Source organism: Cydia splendana, chromosome Z (genome assembly GCF_910591565.1).
Source record: "Cydia splendana chromosome Z, ilCydSple1.2, whole genome shotgun sequence".
Taxonomy (NCBI): Eukaryota; Metazoa; Arthropoda; class Insecta; order Lepidoptera; family Tortricidae; genus Cydia; species Cydia splendana.
In genome coordinates, this window is record NC_085987.1 from 4,003,571 (window position 1) to 4,025,190 (window position 21,620).

The window sequence follows — 21,620 nt, forward strand, 5'->3', positions numbered from 1 at the left end:
TCAACCACGCATAGTTCACGTTTGGCGATTTTTCCTCTTCGTTATGTTTGTTAAGCAAGTCAAGTTTTAAAGCCACATTTTTGTCAAGCTCGAGTTCTAATGATGGGATCCATAAGGAATCGAGGGAACTCCTCAAATATTAAAGGCATAAGTATAGATTTTTTTTGTATTTTCATCATAAAATCAAGCATTTACATTAAAAACTGTCGCATTTGATGAAGTGGAACTGCTGATGATGACCAGAACAAAACTCTTCAACGACGCATAGTACACGTTTGGTGATTTCTAATTTCGATTTTGACTTGGACTGCGACCCGGACTCGGACCCAGAACCGGACTCATACCCGGATCCGGTTCGGACCCGGACTCGGACCCGGACTTGGAATCGAACTCGGACCCGGACTCGGACTCGGACACGGACTCGGACTAGGACCCGGACTCGGACTCGGACCCGGACTCGGAACCGGACTCGGACTCGGACCCGGACACGGACTCGGACACGGATTCGGACCCGGACTCGGACTCAGACTCGGACCCGGACTCGGACCCGGACCTTGACCCGGAAAACCACTATAATATATATTATATTATAATTATTATTATTACACGTAAATTTGTTCACGAAGAAACCGTGTACCGACTCTTCATGCCATTATATTTTTAATTTGCTGTTATTCTCTACAAATCGACACTAAAAGTATCAAAATATCAAAATATGGAGTTCCGTTTGAGAAAGAAGCAAAACAATTTTGTCTTTGACAGTAATTTAATTATTGTGTGATTTTGAAAGCTAGACAATTCAAGATTTATTATATTTTTACTCACAAAGACAACACAGAAATTCAATCTCAAATGTAAACCTTCGAACAATTTCCATACATTGACGACATCACTCAAAATTCTTCTTCAAGTCAGATGCCCGCTGGGGCTGCACCGGAGCACACGTATAATTCTTCAAATAAAAATGACAGCTTGATTTGACATTAAATCATATACGCACACGAGAAAGTATACCAGTAGATAAATTGTATTTCAAAAAATAGGGTACATAAATATCAGCTCGCGTCTCCTTTAAATTTGATTTGCTGTTATATACGGGTCATAATGGTTGAAAACCTCAGTAAACTATCTTAAAACAATACGATTACAGTCGAATTTAAGTATTATGTTCCTTCAAATCAAAACTCGCTTAAAATGAAAAAAGTTTAAAGACTCATCCTTTACTGATTGGGATTAATTTTCATTTTGCGTCATTTTAAAAACGTATTTGACTTCTGTACGTCAATTAATTTTGATGACAATTGTAATCTTGTAATATATTATAGAACTTTTATCTTAAAATATTGCCTATTAACAGGAAGCGTTATGTAATTTGTATAAGTAATACCTGAAAGTCTTGTACCTAGATCTGTAATACCATGGATTGCGACGAATAAATGATTATGATTATGCCGTTCGTTCCGTCTATATGTATAATGCGTGTACGTGCTGTTCTCTGAAAATCTTCAAGAAAAAATAACGGCTAGACCAGCACGAAGTACTAGCGAGTTTTTGCGGCTTTGGAGACCGAGATAAAGCTTACAGGCCAATACCGCTGTGGCCTGGTTATTGTTATGTATACCTATGTATCGAATGTTTTAAAAAAAAATTACTATAAAAAGCAATGTTTTATTTCGATTAGGTCTACATTTTGTGCATATTGTATATCTGAAGTATTTTCGTACTAAACTTGAAACTTTCGTTGAAACTAAATAAAATAATTATTCCTAATATACAGTCACCTGCAATTTATGTTACACAACACACAACGAAGGCCGCAAAAATATCTGACACGATCTTATTTGTAGAACCATAAGAGCATGTCATATATTTTTGCGGCCTTCGAAGAGTAGGTACCGGTCATTATCACCAACTTTGCCCGCATTTAAAAAAAAACACGAATTTCTCAAAAAAAAAACAAATCGTAATTACTTTTTTTGCTCAGCACGTCCATTGTGATCAAACGCATCAGTTTATTTGAAGAAAACATATTTTTATCGTGTTTTTACCCATTTTTTTGCGTTTTAGAGGTTGGGCAAAGATATCCGGAGTTTTCGCCAACATTGCCCACGTCAATTTGGTATTCAAATACAGCTCGTATGATGATGATGTCTAAGGATCACTGGTTTTGGGCAATCCTACCATTCCCTGTTAATAACTTAGCGATAAGTGTAAAAACTTTTAAATAAATTTGCTGGGCAATGTTGCCTACCCGTTTTTGCTCATTTCCATATAAGGCTCGCCTAAGCATTTTACAAAGGCTAGGGTTGTCACTTTTGAGAAAATCTGTTACAATAGTTTAATGGCCAAAAATATGATTTTTGCTGTGTTTTTCATTAGTTAACGGGATAAAACATCTAAGTAAAGGATAATAAGACAAATTAAATACAGTATATATTTATAAACTTACTTTAGTGTACAAACATAACCTTATTTTACATGCGAAGTTGGGTAAATTAGATGAAAGTGATAACCCTAATCCGTTTTTGGTGGTGGGCAATGTTGGTATGGATGCCAAATCACCGGATTACTTTGCCCACCGCTAAAACTCGCTAAAAATTACAAATTAAAGATATCTTATTGATACTGTTTTAACACCCCCTGGCACTGATTAAAATAACCGACTTGGTTTCACATTACATCTCAAAACTTTTTGAAGTGAAAATTTCTTTAGCGGCGTGTAATAGTGCCCTTGCGGCCTATTTGCTGAATAAATGTTGAAGTTTGAAGTTTGCATGCCAAGTTTCGTGCTTTCTGCCGGATGGGACAGGATTTAGGATGGGTCAGACCAGGACCGCATTTTTGCAGGTTCATCTTTTATTAGCCAGACTCTACCTCCATACTAAATCGAGCTAAGGAGTCGCACTATAAAGAAATATTGAACATTTTCTTTCAAGTTGATATACAGGGTGTCCATGCATTAGGGTATTTATATTCAATATTCAATAATTTATTCATAAAATCAATACAATTTTACACGTCAATGGTATTTAGAACCAGTATACAAAGTATCATAACAAATTACGATTTTTTTACTTTGGAGCAACCTGTATGTGTTAGTAGCTCCTGAGGTAATAAATAGTATGACTAGATTTTGCCCTGTGCGCGGGGCCCGAGGTCCCCGCGGTCTTCTTGTAGTTTGTTGTTGGTGCTGTTGTTTTTGTTGTAGTAGTAGTAGTTTGTTTTCCAAAGGGAAAAAGAAATAAAGTTGTACTTTTGCTAGGACGAAAAGATCCGCGTGAAAGCACTACATTCCCGCAGCTCGGCCTGGCCTCGCGTGCTTGGGAACTCGTAAGGGACGCTCCGGGCCTTCGGCCCTACGCGGAGCTCGGCCTTCGTCCTTCGCTGGGTTTCGAAGCTCAGCGTCGGGCCTTCGGCCCGCCGCTTCGCTTATTAAAACAGTTGGGAGGGTTGGTTTTGCTTCGGGGCTTAAGCGGGAAGTTGGAGCTTAAACACGACCCAATAGGAAAAGTGTCTTAGACAAGCGAAACGGCGGGCCGAAGGCCGAAGGCCGTAGGCCAACTTCCCCCTCTCGTGTGACGCTTCGGGCCTTCGGCCCTACGCGGAGCTCGGCCTTCGGCCTTCGCGAGCCTCGACGCTTCGCCGTCGGGCCTTCGGCCCGCCGGCTTCGCTTATCAAGACAGTTGACTTTGTAGAACGCTTGGGGGAACTGCATTCACGCAGCTCGGCCTTCGGCCTCGCGTTTTGGGAGTCGGGGTGGAGGCTCCGGGCCTTCGGCCCTCCGCCGGGGTCGGCCTTAACACACTTTTTGTATAGGATTTTGCTTTGTTCGTCATTCCCGCACGCTCGGATATTCGGGCTTTGTGAAGAAGAATCTAGAACTCTTCCCGCCATTTAATAATTTAAATAATAGACCTCTTCGACAGTACCAAATGACACTACCGCCCTATAACCTTAAAATAAGAAAAAAAGGCGCATATCACATGTGTATACAAATTTTTAACAAAATTCCTGCAAACATAAAGACGCTACCATTTAACGAGTTCAAATTTAAATTGAAAAATATATTGTGTAATGCAAGTTTTTATAACATTGATGAATATTTTAATTATAAATTCTAACTATTACTTACTTCATTGTGACATGTTAACGTTTGATACTATAAATTCTAATTTTTACTTCATTGTGACATGTAAACTTTTGACATCATAAATCCTAATTTAATTATAAATTCTAACTATTACTTAATTATGACATGTAAACTTTGACATTATAAATTCTAATTCTTACCTAATTTTGACATGTAAACTTTTGACATTATAAATTTTAATTTTTACTTCATTTTAACATGTAATCTTTTTACATAGGTAAGTAAGACAATTAGATTTAACTATAATAGATTGATGAACTTAGGCGCTGAATTTGAATGACTAACTGACTGTAGAACTTGGTGTTTGTATTTAATAATTTAAATTTTGATAATATTTTAATAAACGCGACATTTTTGTAACGTATTTTCCTTTGACATGCATGAACTATGTCAATACAAATAATTTTCACATGCCATAAGGCCGAACATATCATGGGTCAATATGTACACTTAATAATATCTACTGTACCATATGTTCTCGTGAATAAACTTTCATTTCAAGCTCCGGGCCTGACGGCCCTACGCGGGGTCGGCCTTCGGCCTCCCGGCCTGAAGCTCGCCCTTCGGGCTCGCTTAACCTACTTGGAAATTTGAATTTTGCCCTTGTCGCCCGCCATTTTGGATTTTTCCAAAAAATTTTTTTACATGGTAATGCTGGGCCCCCTAGCTCGCCGCATGCCAAATCTCAGCGCACTCGGACCAACTTGAAAAAATAAAAATAAAAAAGTCGGCCCGTTTGAAATTTTTTAAATGCAGTTTGCTTTGTTTCGGGGCCCTCTATGACATTTGGTCGAGCACCCCCCACCTACCTCGCACCGTTTAAAAGTTGCCATACAAAATAAAAGGGGCCATTTTTTCCGCCATCTTGGATTTTTTCGAAAATTTTTTTTCCCATACTAATCTAGAGGACCCCGAGATTCCGTGACCAAAATTTCAGCGCGCTAGGACAAACTTGAAAAAATTAAAAAAAAAAGTCAGCCATTTTGAAAAAAAATGGCGGCGTCAAAAACTGCCAGGGTCCCTCTATGACATTTGGTCGAGCACCCCCCACCTACCTCCCACCGTTTGGCCGGGCCGTCGAACATTTTTCTGACCGGAAGCGGTAGGCCAAAAGTCGGAATTTTCTGAAGTCACGAGACCGCCCTCTATACGAACGTACCAAAGTCTAACACCCCACGAACCTCCTTCTGGGAGAACAATCATGTCAATTAATCAGTCGTGTTACAGCTTTAAATAAGATTAATTATTAATTATTAAATTAAATTAAATTAATTAAAACTTTCTTCGACCGTTTTGATTATCTTTTTTATTTATGACAATAATAAGATTCTGACTTTTGACAAATGTCATCATTGCCGCACATTTTCAAACAAATTGTCAAAAGCACTGCCAATGATTAATACAGTATGTTTCTTTTTGTTGTCGATTATTGGAATTAACTTTTGTTTGATAATTTAATGTTTTATCTTTTGTTCTAATTAAAAAGAAATTACCGTTAGAGCATTTCTGAGAAGTAACCCTATGTGGGATTTCAGGGTTTGTCCAATGGCTAAGGTCACCCTGTATTTAAAAACGTAAACGTTAACGTTTTTGGGATATATGTATAGTAGACTATTTATACTCCACATTGATACCATAAGAAGTTAATAAAACTGCCTGAAAGTTAGAGAGGACTATGGAGGAGATTACTGTTTACTAGCTTTTGACTTAACTCCTGGCCCCTGTTTCACCAACGTGACAGGTGCGACGAATTGTAAAATCACTGTTGCTGACGTCACAGGCATCCATGAACTACGGTTACCGCTTACCATCGGGCGGGCCGTATTCCTGTTTGCCACCATCATTGTATTATTTAAAAAAAACTTTATGATATCGGAAAAAAAACAGATATTTCTCTTGCTAAGTTTATGACAATTGTCACAGAAACACTGCAATTGTCACGAAATTCCGACATATAACTCATTACCTGTCAAGAATTACCTACAATTCTTCTAGATCTTTGACAATTGTCAGAAACTTCACAGGAGAAATATCTGTTTTTTCCGATATAATAAAGTTTTTTTTAAATAATACAATGATGGTGGCAAACAGGAATACGGCCCGCCCGATGGTAAGTGGTAATCGTAGCCCATGGATGCCTGTGACGTCAGCGATAGTGATTTTACAATTCGTCGCACCTGTCACCGATGTGAAATTGGGGCCTGGCCTCTATTTCACTACGGTGGCAGGTGCGACACTTGTCGACATCACAGTTGGTACTGACGTTACAGGCCTCCATAGGCTACGGTAACCGCTTACCATCAGACGGGCGGTGTGCTTGTTTGCCACCAACATGTTAATAAAATAAAAACTCCATTATATCGCCAAATACTAAGTACTTATTTTGCGAAGCTAATGACAATTGTCACAAGAAACACGACAATTGTCGGTAATTCTTGACAGAAAATGAGTTCTGTGTAACACTAAATGAGTAAAATGAATATAGGCGTGGAATCGAATGTATTTGCAGCCAACAAAATGCCAATGTTTGTTCAGCTACCTGTTCACCTGTTTAAATTGCTTATTATCAATTTAGATCCGGATTTTAAACCTGGCTGACATCGGATAGACATTTATATTGATGTCAATGGTGTTGGTGAATATTTTAATTCATTCGGGCGAAAACCGGAAGGTTGGTTGGGTATCATAAAATGTTCATGGAGAGAAATTGTAAAGGCCCCAGTACACAATGGGCCATTGTCGGCCACTCCAAGGGACGCAGCCATGCGGTAGAATGAGATAGCAATATCATTTGCTCCCTCTAACGCATAAATGCGTCCCTTGGAATGGCCGGCGATGGCCCATTGTGTACTGGGGCCTTAAGATATGGTATTGTAATCAACAACTGCAAAGTTTTTTTTACATCGGTTTGTGGCAAATACTGTTTAGTTTATCTTTATTTTAAAACGAAAAATGTCAACTTGCATGTTTTCTCCACTGTACACAGAATAAGTAATGATGTTACTATATCTCATATGTTCAGAATATTACTTGAATAAACTTATTATCCTATATAAAATGTGTGTTTTTATATTTCTAAACCCAGTTTCTAAGTAGATTGCACATACATTATAGTCACATTAAAATTCCATTTTGCGAAATAAAGAATTCAACATTTAACTTTGCAAAAGTAGATAATTGTTATTAGAATATTTTCTAAAAGCAATAAAAATAGATTAGGTTAGATTCGAGCTACAATGACATTAGGTTGGGTTCAAGGTAAGGTTGCAGGGCCTCAACAAGGGAAAAAAAGGGGGAGGGACTGTTGGCCTGGCTAAGTGAGCCAGAACTCACCCACTACTCCCTACTACTGCCGTAAGCAGGTAATGAATTCCCAATGTATTAGGTATAGGTTTAATAAATTATAAATATATTTCATTAATAACATAATAATATACAAATATGTAAAAGCATAAAGTAATAAATAAGCCTACAGTAATCACGTATACCGGTCCCACGGATGCGGATGTTGCTTACATAATCTCGTCTGTCAAGGAGTTTCGGCAGGAAAGGCCTTGGCAGACTTAAAAATTTCCGAAATGAGGGTTCATACCTACCGACTGGAATTGGTTTCATGGAGGTATCAGATGGGTTAATGTAGGGTAACTGATGTACACCTTGCTAACATAATCTCGTCTGCCAAGGTGTTTCGGCAGGAAAAGCCTTGGCAGACTTATATATTCATGAAATGAGGGTTCATACCTACCGACTGGAATTGGTTTCATGGAGGTATCAGATGGGTTAATGTAGGGTAACTGATGTACACCTTGCTAACATAATCTCGTCTGCCAAGGTGTTTCGGCAGGAAAAGCCTTGGCAGACTTATATATTCATGAAATGAGGGTTCATACCTACCGACTGGAATTGGTTTCATGGCGGTATCAGATGGGTTAGTGTACGGTAACCGATGGTCATCTTGCTTATAATCTCGTCTGCCAAGGTGTTTCGGCAGGAAAAACCTTGGCAGACTTATATATTCCTAAAATGGGGGTTCATACCTACCGAATGGAATTGGTTTCATGGTGGTATCAGATGGGTTAGTGTAGGGTAACCGATGGCGACCTTGCTTACATAATCTCGTCTGCCATGGTGTTTCGGCAGGAAAAGCCGTGGCAGACTTATATATTCCTGACATGAGAGTTCATACCTACCGACTGGCATTGGTTTCATGGTGGTATCAGATGGGTTAATTTAGGGGTCCCGATGGTCACCTTTGAGAGCGTCTGCCAAGCACTTCCGGCAAAAAAAATAGTGGCAGACTTCGCTTTTCTGTGTCTACATGTAAATTTCTAACTGCTGCCATAACTACTATCTCGGTATCAGATGGGTTAAATCAGCCCCTTTTTTCGCACCGGAAGTGGCCTTCTTTTTCGTACTTTCGGCAAGTTCCGCCGTGGCAGACTATCGAATTCGGACTTAGCATAACTTTTCTGGGAAACCATTGTGCATTTCATCGTGGTATCAAGTCGGTTAGAAATTTTGCGGCCGGCTCTTCTACCATTGTAGTTTGTTATGCAACATGGCCCAGGTTCGGTAATTAAATACATTTTTATTTGTCGTTTCGGTTTTTGGAAATTCTTCAAAAGGGGTCCTTACTACAGGGGGAAGGTTGAACGAAAAACCCGCACCTTACACCGCTAAGCTCGTGAAACAATGCAGCCTTACCACAATTCGTTTTCCCAGTTCATTCATGGCTGATGATGCGGTGAGTCGGCGGATTAGACGTTAATGTTTCGGTCATTTCACTCATTTCACACCATTTGAGATTCCAAATAAGAAGGTTTCATCACTTTCAACTGTTACCTTTATTTTGTTACCACAAGACTTTATTTATGAATCAAGAACGTGCTGACTCTACAACTATGCCAGGATTAGGGAATGCTCCCGGTACTGAGTCTGTGTGGCGAGAACCGGGAATTCCCGGTTCCGGTACTGTATTTGTATAGAAAACCAGTACCGGGAGCACTCACTAGCCAGGATCCTTGTCACGTACTGTAAGTAGGGGCGCGTGACGGACCAAATCTATTTCGGATTTTATTTACTTTCGGTAGTTGTAGATCAAAATGAACTGTGGAATGAACTGTCGCCCTCGGTATTTCCGGACTGATACTACCTTTAAGAACAAGAGCGTACTCCCATCTTAAAGGCCGGCAACGCACTTCCAACCCCTCTGGTCTTGCAGGTATCCATGAGCCACGGTAATTGCTTACCACCAGGCAATTGCAAAATTATGATACACTAGTATGAGGCATGTTTTTCGACTCAAGTCGCATTTTTTAGTTTTTGTCGTGTTTTTCGAAAACAGTCAATATTTTAGTAAAAGTGAGATTGCAATATTATTGTTTATTTATTAAGATATCAAAAACATTAATAACCCATAAAATCGGTTAGGTATTTTTCAGGTAATTGTTATTTTTGTAGAAAATGAGATTTTACTTGCTCTGATTACGCACGAGTTAAGCCCCTTTGAGAGCCATAAAAACCGATTTAACCGGTTATTTCTTATCAGTCGCTTATCAGAAGTTGACCTGTGCATATCTCACGCAATTTTTCACTGGAATCACCTGGATAAAATGGACACCACAGAAACTGAAGCCAGCCAAGTCATCGTCTTGCTGAATCAAGGCCTTAAGCAGAGCGAAGTTGCTGAACAGCTGAATTTAAGTCAGTCTGCTGTCTCCAGAGTCTACCAAAAGTTCACATGGACTGGAAGGCTTGCTCAGAAACCTGGATGTGGCCGTCCCAGGTGCACATCGAGGAGAGAGGACCACTTCATTGTTGCGGCCACTCTGCGTGATCGACACCGTACCGGCGTTGACATCCAGCAGCAGCTGATGCAGGACCGAGAGCAACCAGTGAGCTCTTGGACAGTTCGGCGAAGACTTAAGGAAGCCAACCTTACCCCAAAAAGGCCGACCACAGGGCCCAAACTGACCGGGAGGGACTCGGTTCTCCCCTCCATTGATATCCCCGCCCAAATCATGACGGAACCTCCACCGTAGGCGACTGTCTCGGAGATGCAGTATGGCGCAAACCGTTCTCCAGGTCTTCGGTACACCCGTCCATTTCTGTTACTGCCATGGTAACACACCCTGCACTCATCACTGAAGAGTACGCGGCTCCATTGCACGTACGTTCAATTTTCATAAGTCGAAACGAAATCCACGCGAGCGTTTCGGTGCCTCCCGGTCAGTTTCAGCGCTGTAGCAGGCCTTTTTGGAGTAAGGTTGGCTTCAAGTCTTCGTTGAACTGTCCAAGAGCTCACTGGTTCCTCTCGGTCCTGCATCAGCTGCTGTTGGATGTCAACGCCGGTACGGTGTCGATCACGCAGACCGGCCGCAACAATGAAGTGGTCCTCTCTCCTCGATGTGCACCTGGGACGGCCAGATCCAGGTTTCTGAGCAAGCCTTCCAGTCCATGTGAACTTTTGGTAGACTCTGGAGACAGCAGACTAACTTAAATTCAGCTGTTCAGCAACTTCACGCTGCTTAAGGCCTTGATTTAGCAAGACGATGACTTGACTGGCTTCAGTTTCTGTGGTGTCCATTTTATCCAGGTGATTCCAGTGAATAATTGCGTAAGATATGCACAGGTCAACTTCTGATAAGCGACTGATAAGAAATAACCGGTTAAATCGGTTTTTATGGCTCTCAAAGGGGCTCAACACGTGCGTAATCAAAGCAGGTAAAATCTCATTTTCTACAAAAATAACAATTACCTGAAAATTACCTAACCGATTTTGTGGGTTATTAATGTTTTTGATAGCTTAATAAATAAACAATAATATTGCAATCTCACTTTTACTAAAATATTGACCGTTTTCGAAAAACACGCCAAAAACTAAAAAATGCGACTCGAGTCGATTTTTTTGCTCCCGAGTGTATAAGTAAAATATACCGTCTGTGTTTCACTGAAGACTATTTACAAATCAGGAACGTGCTGTCTCTACAAGTATGCCAGGATCCTTGTCACGTACTAAGTAGGGGCACGTGACGGACCAAATCTATTTCGGATTCTGTTTGCTCTCGGTAAACTAGCTGTGGATGGAGTAGACAAGTGAAACGTTTGAAAAACTGTAATCCGATTTTGTTTGGTCAGAATCTTCTTTTGAATAAGGACACAGATGCAGTGCATAATTGTTTTCCATCGTATTTTCACGGAAACGTACGAACGTGTCTTACTGTTTCAGTCAGTGTCGGTGCAAAAAGTACCAACTGAGGTTGGATGGACTACATATGTATTCACTATAAACAATTTTGTTTATAGACGGTGTTGGTAAACTTCCAACGTCTGTTGTAAAATTCTCCTTGCCAAAAAAAAACCACTGTAAATCCAACATGACGAGGGCGAGACAAAATCTTGTCAGGGTATAATTTGGAACGAAAATATCTCTCCAAGTACTAACTTCAACGTCCGCATTGCGGTACTCTGATTACTTATTAATGTCAACAGATCTTTACGGCTCTTACGGCTGTTACGTTACATACCCGGGCAAGAGTATACGCGATTTTCAGTACAGTTGGGGCCACTTGGGGCACCATTTTGGAAATATCTCGCCAAGGACCCGTACTAACTTCACCGCCCGCATTGCGGTACTCTGATTACTTATTAATGTCAACAGATCTTTACGGCTCTTACGGCTGTTACGTTACATAACCGGGGAAGAGTATACGCGATTTTCAGTACAGTTGGGGCCATTTGGGGCACCATTTTGGAAATATCTCGCCAAGGTTTCGTTCTATTATCACTGCCCGCATTGCGGTACTCTGATTACTTATTGTCAACAGATCGTTACCGCTCTTACGGCTGTTACGTTACAAATTACAATTGTTACATGCTCGGGGAAGGGTATATGCGATTTTCAGTACAGTTGGGGCCACTTGGGGCACCATTTTGGAAATATCTCGCCAAGGACTGGTACTAGCATCACCACCCGCATTGCGGTACTCTGATTACTTATTGTCAACAGATCATTACCGCACTTACGACTGTTACGTTACATACCCGGGGAAGAGTATACGCGATTTTCAGTACAGCTGGGGCCACTTGGGGCACCATTTTAGAAATATCTCGCCAAGGACTCGTATTACTCCGCCCGCATTGCGGTACTCTGATTACTTATTAATGGCAACACTAATCATTACCTAATATTACGGCTGTTACACTGAAAAAAAAACCTGGTACTGGTAACCAGAATCTGGTTAGCTGTACTATATTGTCTTGTTATATATGTGACGACAGGACACTTTGTAAACATAACCAGACCATTCTTGTTAAATTAAATTTGTTAATTCTATGAAGTGTATAGTAGAGGGTATAAGACTTTTAGTAAACCCAACTAGCCGGTCTGTTAATGGTTACTAAATAATACAGTAACATATACGTTCCTGTCCTGTTGTTATAACAAGGTATTCAGTATATGTAACTGAACGATTTGTGCGGTGTACTGGTTTTATATTGTTCACGTTACCAGAACGCACTGTGCTAATGGGGCTTCTAAACGAGCCATATGTTCACTGCAATATGTGGCCGGCAACTATTGGTGTCCTCTTACTCACATGTTAGAGAGGGACACTAATAGTTGCCGGCCACATATTGCAGTGAACATATGGCCCGTTTAGAAGTCCCTTCAGCACAGTGGGTTCTGGTTACGTGAACAATATATAACCAGTACACTGCTCTTCTAGTAAATACAGACAAGTTTTTAAGCACACTTATTTTTTTTATTTTATTGATCAAATAAGTAACACAGTATTACAGTAAAACCAAGGCACTGTGACACTACAAAAGAAAAAAACATTTTGTCTCCACAAAGAAAACAATAGACACAAAAATGACATACAAATTAAACATTGGATTTGGGCGACAACGTAACAGCGTGGCTCCGTAGCGTCGTCTGACTCGGCGTAGGATTCGGCAGGTTGCCCCGGAACCGCCGAAACACCACACCCTTCGGCCAGAAGTCCGCGCTTGCGATGGTGTCCTGCAGAGGCCGCGGCACGCGCACTACAAATGAACTGAAGTGCACATAGTGACGCGACTGTAGCTGGTGCACCCTCAGCGTGTAGCCAGTCTTCCGGCGGACGTACTCCACCACCTCGTCGGCCCCGGCGGAGTAATGCAGGCGAGACACGTAGAACGCCTTACTCGGTGTCGCAACTCGTAGGCCAGAATTAACCGGCTCCGCAGTGCCACACAGAGTTTTACGAGGCGCCCTGCGTTTCCTTTCCACCAGTGTGAATCCCTCCTTATCCACATCGGTGCGGGAGGACTTTTCCTTAATCGGAGCCCGCACATTTCACTGTGTCAGCAACACGCAAACAACACGCACTTATACTATACACTTGTACTAGTTTACAATAAAATTATGGACAGGATCTACGTAAATAAAACAGGGACCGTATAACCGGTTTTATTAAATACCTGTATAAAAACTGTCAAACGAATACCGGTTAAAATGTTATACCTATATTCGCATTAGAGGTATTGCTGTCATTCCGTTTTTGTCTTTATCGCTATTTGTACACTAATTGAGATAATGAAATACCGGTATTCATGAATACCTCAATAATAACAGGTATTCAGTATACCGGTAATGGTTTTCGTATTTAATACCGGTATTCATTGCACTTGATCAAAGAGTAACCAAAAACTTTGCGACAAGAGGTTAAAGTTGTTGTTAAGTCCTCATGCCAAAGACATATGTAACTTACTATCTATTCTTTTTGCTCATGCTTATATTGATCGCTGTACAAGCGAAAGATTTCATGATTTAACCACGAGCGTAGCAAGTGGTTCGAAATCTGTAAAATTGAGCGTTGCGACCGTTTCAAGGCACGAGGTTAATGAATGAATTAATGAAAATAATTAATCCCAGAAAACATTTCCATATGAAATATGAGCGCCGCGCCGCCAAAATTTTCGCGCCGCCGCCGCCGCCAAAATTCTGCGCTATCGGTGTGGCATCGGCGTGACCTTGTTAGATACTAGAGTCTGTCTAAGCTAACTTTGCACCGATTTGAACAGAACAAAGTGAGGGAGTGTTATTATAATATAAACGTCATATTTTCATAGAACTTTGACATTAACGATGATATTTACACACGTTGTCGTTGCAAATGCTATGCAGATTAGTTTGATCGGGAATTTATTGCTTTTATATAACGTGCTAACAAATTAGGTACCGATATTTTAAGAGATGGTACTTTATATAAAAACAATTAACTTTAAATAGAAATCAAGAAAACTTTTCATATCATATTTTTGTTTTATTTACCGAACAAAAATATAAATTAAAATTATATCTAAAAATAATCATTACGTGCATTTAACCACATAAAGAAAAAAATACATAGAGTGCTCACTCAGAAAAGTCTAATGCTCAACAACTTTCAGCGAATATTAAACAAGGATTAACTGGAACTTTATTTTCAACTCCTTCTGCTTTAATATAGTAGTAGTAGTAGTAAAACACTTTATTGTACAAAAATCAAAACAAAACAGGAAAAATAACATTCGTCATTAGTACAAAGGCGAACTTATGCCTTTAAGGGATCTCTTCCAGTTAACCTTTGAGCAATATTAGTTGTAAATAGTTGTTCAATACAATTTTTGAGACATTTTTGAAATTAATATTCTTTTTAGGGTTCCGTATTTCGTACCAATATCAAGTTGATATCAACTGCAAAAAAGTTTCTTGAAGGGGTTTTTATAGGCTTTTAATATCGTACATTTAAGTCACATTCACTCATTGATTCATTCATACTATTTTTGCGATTAGTAGGTGGTCTGTGCGAGCAGTGTGTGTAATCATTCACCTCTCCTGGCGATACGTACATATAATAACTATTATATTTGACTATAGCTACCCGCACTGACTTCGCACGGATTACACAAAACCTTAACAAATTGTACACCTAAACTAAAGCTTCCTCAAAAATCTTTCTATTGATAGCTGAAATCCGCATGAAAATCAGTTGAGTAGGTTTTGATTTGAGTTCATCGTGAACATACATTCATATAGTTACAGACAGACGCGGCGGGGGACTTTTATAAAGTGTAGTGAATTAGTGATAGATTCAATTAACAGTAACCTCACAATATAAAGAGATGTTCATTATGCTGCTTATCTACAGTTAATGCCATGAAAAACTTTTTTCCTACCATAATTCAATAAATTAAATTAAATTAAATTAAATGAATTAAGGTTTGAATTCTCTTCGCATAAACCAAGTTTTCAAGGCTACGCCGCCGATTCGCCGCCACCGCCAACCAATTTTGACCGGCGAACCGCCGCCGGCTAAATGCCTATTGGGCGGCGGCGCGCCAGAAAAAAATCCACGGCGGCGGCGTGGAATTTTTCGACTTTTCAATATTAAGACGTATAATGAAAAGCCATGCTTAACCCTTAAATCGACAAGGGAAAAAAATCTCAAAAAACTGTGTTAGTATTGGTGTTATTATGTTATTATGTGGTTGTTTATTGTAGAAAAATCATGAAAAAATCTATTTATAATGGATGTTGCCAGTCGGTGTAAATAAAAAGATACGCCGCATAACGAAAAGACGTCTAGTATTTTGGACGTTGCCTAGTTAGTATACAGTACTTTATATGCATAAGGTTTTTTTTGTCAATTTCATGTTTTTTTTTTAATAAATATAGAATAATTGCATTTTTAATTACAAATACACTTACTGATAATGTCAACTTATGTTATGAACTAAAGTAAAACCTATTATTTTTATATTTTTCCAAAAGCTTTATAGCTCGTAGGTGGTAAAATTTTACCAGTCATTGGCGTCATTTTATTAACATTAAATCAAACTTAGCGGGGTATCGTAGGATGCAGCAATATCTGAGCAATGGTATACAACAATGCATGCAATATTATTAATATTTTCGTAAGAAATTTCTCAAATGAAATCGGGTCTGTCTCTTGATGTCTTGATGAACGCACAGGAAAAAAAAACCGTAATAATATTTTTTTATCTATTTGGTTCATTACGTTGCAATACGACAAGTAATGACTTTTTAAAAGGTTTTGAAACACCTAAAATCCCTCTGTTTAATTCGTATTCATATTCATAAAAACTACCAGAAAACGTGATAATTTTACTCTTCGCATACTTGGCACTAGTGCCCTGTAATCGAGAACGGTTAAAACACTGGACATTATACTTTGTAAATTTTTGACGTTGTGAGATTAATTAATCTTTAATGGTGTGTGACGTTTGTAATGGGCTTGTTCAAAGGTGTGTTTTATTGTAATTGGTGTTAAATATGTCTTAAATTCTTAATGCGCTTTTGATGTTGTTTCTTTGTCGGCTTTGTCCTAACTAGTAGAAATAGTAGAAATAAAATAGTAGAAATTAAATTATATGACCAAAAAATTTCCGTAAGTACGTAATTATTGCCATGTTTAAGTAAGTATTTTACGTCATAAATGTGAGAGTTACGTAGGAAGTGGCGCCTATTTCAACTATTTCTTATCGGACTATAACCTATTACATATTTTAACGCTGCATAATACTGTCTTATAAAAAATATTCGGCGCGCATTTTAATCTACCGGCGGCGGCGGCGGCGCGCGGACTCCTTATGGCGGCGGCGCGCACGTCTAATCGGCGCTCATATATTTGAGATTATAACCTATATACGTAATAAAATACAATTAAATAAAAAAAAAAAAACAATTAAATGAATCAAATGAACGCTATTAAATATTTATCATTCAAAATCATCACCTAACAGCTAATTTTACCAGCCAACATGAAAACGGGCATTCTAAGATCCGGATCTTAAGTATTTACAACTTTACAAGCGGGCCGGACAACGTCCTTGACGAGTAGCGAAGGAACGAATCGTGGTACTACTACAACCGGTATTGGCACTTACTTATTACCGGTAATAGCTTTAGGAGTAAACTATCAAATAGTGGTATTTGTTGTCAATTGGCTAAACCGATAACATTATTGAATACCGGTATTCGAATACCTCTATTCGGAGCTTAAGTTATATAAATACCCAAATTCAAATTACACCGGTTATACCTCAATAATAACCTGTAGTCAGAATACCGGTAACGGTCCCTGAAATAAAACATCGACCGGCCGGAACGTAAGACGCTGGCGTAATGGCTGCTGTTCTGCGACTTGCGCAATTCCTTTCTCCGCCCCCCCCGCCACCCGCGCATACACCGTGGTGTTGGCACAACTGTTTGATTCGTTCAGACTACAATGCATTATAGTAACCACAACATAATAACTTGTAACGTGTACACTCGTATCTTTATTTTTACATATCAATAGTTAGTGTTACGATGCATATATTAAACGAGACAAACGTTTAATATTTACAACACTTGCATCTTTACATATACAACGAAATTGTAAGCAGTACTAAATTGCATTTAACTAGAATTAAACAGTGATGTTTAAAAAACAAGTTTTACACGATACAACATTTTTTGTTATTACTACCGGATTTTAGTAGGTATAACTATATTTTTAATTACTATACGTTCTGGTAGTATTGTAGAAATTTTTTTTTTTCTGTGTACATACCTACCTAGCTAGCTACTCGTAGCTACTTACCTACCCGGGGAAGACTAGAACATAAGTGTGCGATGTTCATTAGTCGGCTAACTAACAATGACAAAATTTCTATGAAACGACGTTTATTAAATATGATAAGTATCATTAAGTGACATTACAATATCATCATCATCACACATCCACAAACACCAAACGAAAAAAAATGTATCAGGATATATGCAACGAAAAGTTAATACTTAACTTAAGTACATTTTCAATTAGTACTTTAACTATGTTTTGAAATATTTTTTTATAGTGACTGAATAAATTTTACGGTATCTTTAAAATTTACGTGACTATTTCCATACATTATTTAAGTTTCGATGGGCGTTCTATCATCTTGTCAACTTGACTAGGCCCCCAGCGGAAATAGAAGCGTCGACGACGACGATTTCATTCGGTCGTCTCGCAGCAATAGTAAACAGTGTCAAACGTTACACACAATTAACTATTATGTAATTTAAAATTATGCCCATTGATAATTAACATTTTGTGTGCAACTGCTTACACAACTTGAAATTATGCAATTATTTTATTAATTTTATGCAAATTCGTTTTTTTGTTATAATACTAAAGATTACGCATATGCGAGCGTAAAATCGCTCGCATATGGGTCGCGATTTATCGCCTGCCATCGTGTTACTTGGTTGTCGGTTAAGTGCGAGAAGGACGCATAGCACGATAGACGGTAAAACTGCAACCATCATAGGTATCAATGCTTTTACAGATGTAGGCATAATTATTTTCCATTGTTTTTTCACGGAAACGTACGAACGTGTCTTGCTATTTCAGTCAGTCCTGGTACAAAAAGTACTGAGGTTAACTGAAGTAGCATGACAAATACGAACGTTTCCGAGAAAATACGATGGAAAACAATTATGTATCACATCTGTACCATCTGCATGTTGATATTTACTGTCGCAATTCCAATATTACAAGATAACTTCGTTTAAAAAAAGCAACGAAGCCAAAAAGCACATCCCAACTTCGTTGCACCTCGCTTCCCGTCGTTCCTCTTTCATTCACTTACAAAACGTCACAACTCACACAAACCTTCGTCTAACTTACGCCTTTTTGTAAATAAAACATCAATACAAAATTAACTTTGCAGTTGAAATGGCCTGCAGCTAATACTATGTAGTATATCGCGCGGCGTTACCACACGGAAACGTAACTTTGCATTGTCATTGACAGGTGTAAACCATTCACGCGAGACCACTTCCTCTGTCCTTTATTCCTAAAGCTTCCAAAGACCAGTTTATCTTTGACCCCTACGTTGTTAGCGACTCTAATAAATCAGAGCTCAAGCTTAGGCTGGTCTATTCCTATGAGGCAATGCGGTAAGGGCGTGTGTCCAGTCCAAGCCCCCCTACAAAGTTACATTTGCGGCCACCAAACTGGTACTAACAATAACTCAATACAATTATTGTATGACGTATTGAAAGATGGGAGCGAGGAGCAGCAAATTTAATTTTGTAAATCGAAAGGATGTGGATACAGGGGGAACGGTATATAATGTAAGGATACATCAGATACATGGTTATGGTGAGTCATTTTATATAACTGTTACTTTCATGGTACCTATACATTAAAAACTGCACTATAAAAGGTATGTTTGCATATTATTGCAACTTTGTCCGTACGTAGATATTTTAAGTGCCTGTAAATACATACTAAATATTAGGCGGACAACAGGTTAATACCGAGATTACTATAATCATACTTTCACTCGGTTAGGTTTAAGCAGTAAATTTATTGTGGTTCAGTCTTCGTTGGGGCTTGGTGATTGGTGGAAGTGACAGCTTTGAGGCGATCTTCAAATATTCGTAGTTCAAAATATAAAAACTAAAATTTAGTTAACGTATATTTGGGCCCAAGGTAACGCCCACAACGTTGTGATGAGTTTTGCATTGAGAGCCTTATAAGGTTCGTATGCAATTTGATGATGACCTCCTAGCTTTAGAACTGTTAGTCTGAAGGGGCCATCCATTAATTACATCACACGGATTTCTAGGTTTTTTGATCCCTCCCCACCTCTTTGTCATACTTGGTCACATTTGGCAAACCTCTCCCCCCTGGTGTGACGTCACATTTTTTCAATGAAATCGGCAAATCGACTTAAGTAGGTTGTACATATTATTAATATTTTATCAAAATATTTTTGATTGAAGAAATATTAGCAATTTTATAACCCAAAACGATTATGAAAGAAAATTAAGCGAATAAAAATGATTATCGTTCCAAAAATTGTTATTTAACTGTACAGCGAATTAAATAATTTAAATAAGTTAAACGCAGCCATTCTCTAAGTGTGTTCCGCGGAACCCTAGGGTTCCGCGACACCCCTGCAGGGGTTCCGCAAGAATTTAGAACACTATGCTTTAGTCGCCTCGAAAAATTTTACTATGCAAAAAACACACTTCTAAAAACTATTGTTTTATTGTAGGGTTCCATCAAGTATTTCGCTTTCCAAAAGGGTTCCGTCAAAAAAAAAGATTCAGAACCGCTGAGTTAAAGTGACGTCACAAAGTTTGAAACTCCCCCCTCCCCCATGTCACAACATGTCACATTTTCTTGACCCTCTCCCCCCCTAAACGTGTAATGTAATTAATGGATGACCCCGTACCCTTGACAAAAAATGTATTATAGATGTGGGTTTAAAGTAATTTATAGCAAACGGAGCGTAAATCTATAAATATACTGTCATTAGGCTACTACCCACAGTTCTTAACAAAAATTCATAAAATCTATGTAATCGTATTTATGGGTCACCTGTAATTTTCCACTTTGAAATGATTGGTAGGAATGGTAGGTATGTAAAAATTCATCCCCTGAAGGGGTGAAAGTGGGTTGAAAATTTAAACGACTTTTATGAACAAGCCTAGTAGATGTCGCCAAGGCAGTCGCCATCAGATATATCGGAGCAGCCGAGGTGCTCGAAAATATCTGAACACGTCTATATTGTTAAGGCGTTGTACAGTACCTTCTTTACATGCATATAAAGTGTCATTCTATGGAACTTGCTAACTATGTAAACAAAAGTCAGAGACAATTTCAATATGGCGGTTTGTTTACATATAGTTAGCAAGTTTCATAGAATGACACTTTAGACAGGTAGGTAAGTAGTCACATATATAGAGTCGTGTTCAGATATTTTTGAGCACCTCGGCTGCTCCGATATATCTGATGGCGACTGTACATATAAAAGTTTAAAAGCAGAACCCCGTCTTCGTTTCAACTGCTATCATATCACAAAGCGAAGGCGTCCAATAATAGGTATTGTGTTCGCTATTGTATTTTACAAACAGGTGGCGGAGATGCGCTGCCATAGACTAGGAATCCTCTAGACCGAGTTTAGAGCAATTATTTCATGCAACCGATGATGCCAAAAATGCGGGGGTGCGCTGGACAAGGTGAGCGAAGTCCCTTGCCGTGATTGGTCCGTTCAAAGACACTACACGGACGTCACACAAAGACACTTTCGACTCGAACATGGAGTAAATTTACCGTATGCGTGGGTAGCGCGACTATGCTCAGTCTGGAGGATGTTTTGTCTGTGCGCGCTGCTAAAGGCCAACAGCTTATAAAGATGCAGTAGTCCAACTCGATAAAACTAGTGGCTCTGTGAGCTGTAGACCTCGCGAGCAGAGCTTGAAATAACATGGTGCTAAGAGCTTTAAATACACCGTGTTTTTTTTGATTTCCGTTAATTTCAAGGGTGCATTCCTGAGCTTAAATCAAGTAACTTTCTCAAAGACACCGATGTTCTAATTAAGTCCATTTCGGAGATAATCCATAATTTATTTTTTTACTATAAGGCCTCTACAAGCGTGTACACT

At 39.0% G+C, this 21,620-nt stretch overlaps 2 protein-coding genes across 2 annotated transcripts in view; both read left to right on the forward strand.

Annotated features, from left to right (window-relative positions):
• The window catches only part of LOC134804291 (uncharacterized), a 286,114-nt gene that overhangs the window by 29,185 nt on the left and 235,309 nt on the right, over positions 1–21,620 (forward strand). The gene's annotated exons all lie outside the window — the stretch shown is intronic.
• Positions 9,763–10,191, forward strand: LOC134805197 (uncharacterized). Its single transcript, XM_063778507.1, has one exon. It carries the CDS (start codon positions 9,763–9,765, stop codon positions 10,189–10,191), a length of 429 nt encoding a protein of 142 aa, XP_063634577.1.

What these genes read in the sequence shown, in the direction of transcription:
- LOC134805197 (XM_063778507.1), top strand. Translation starts at nt 9,763, where the DNA reads ATGGACACCACAGAAACTGAAGCCAGCCAAGTCATCGTCTTGCTGAAT.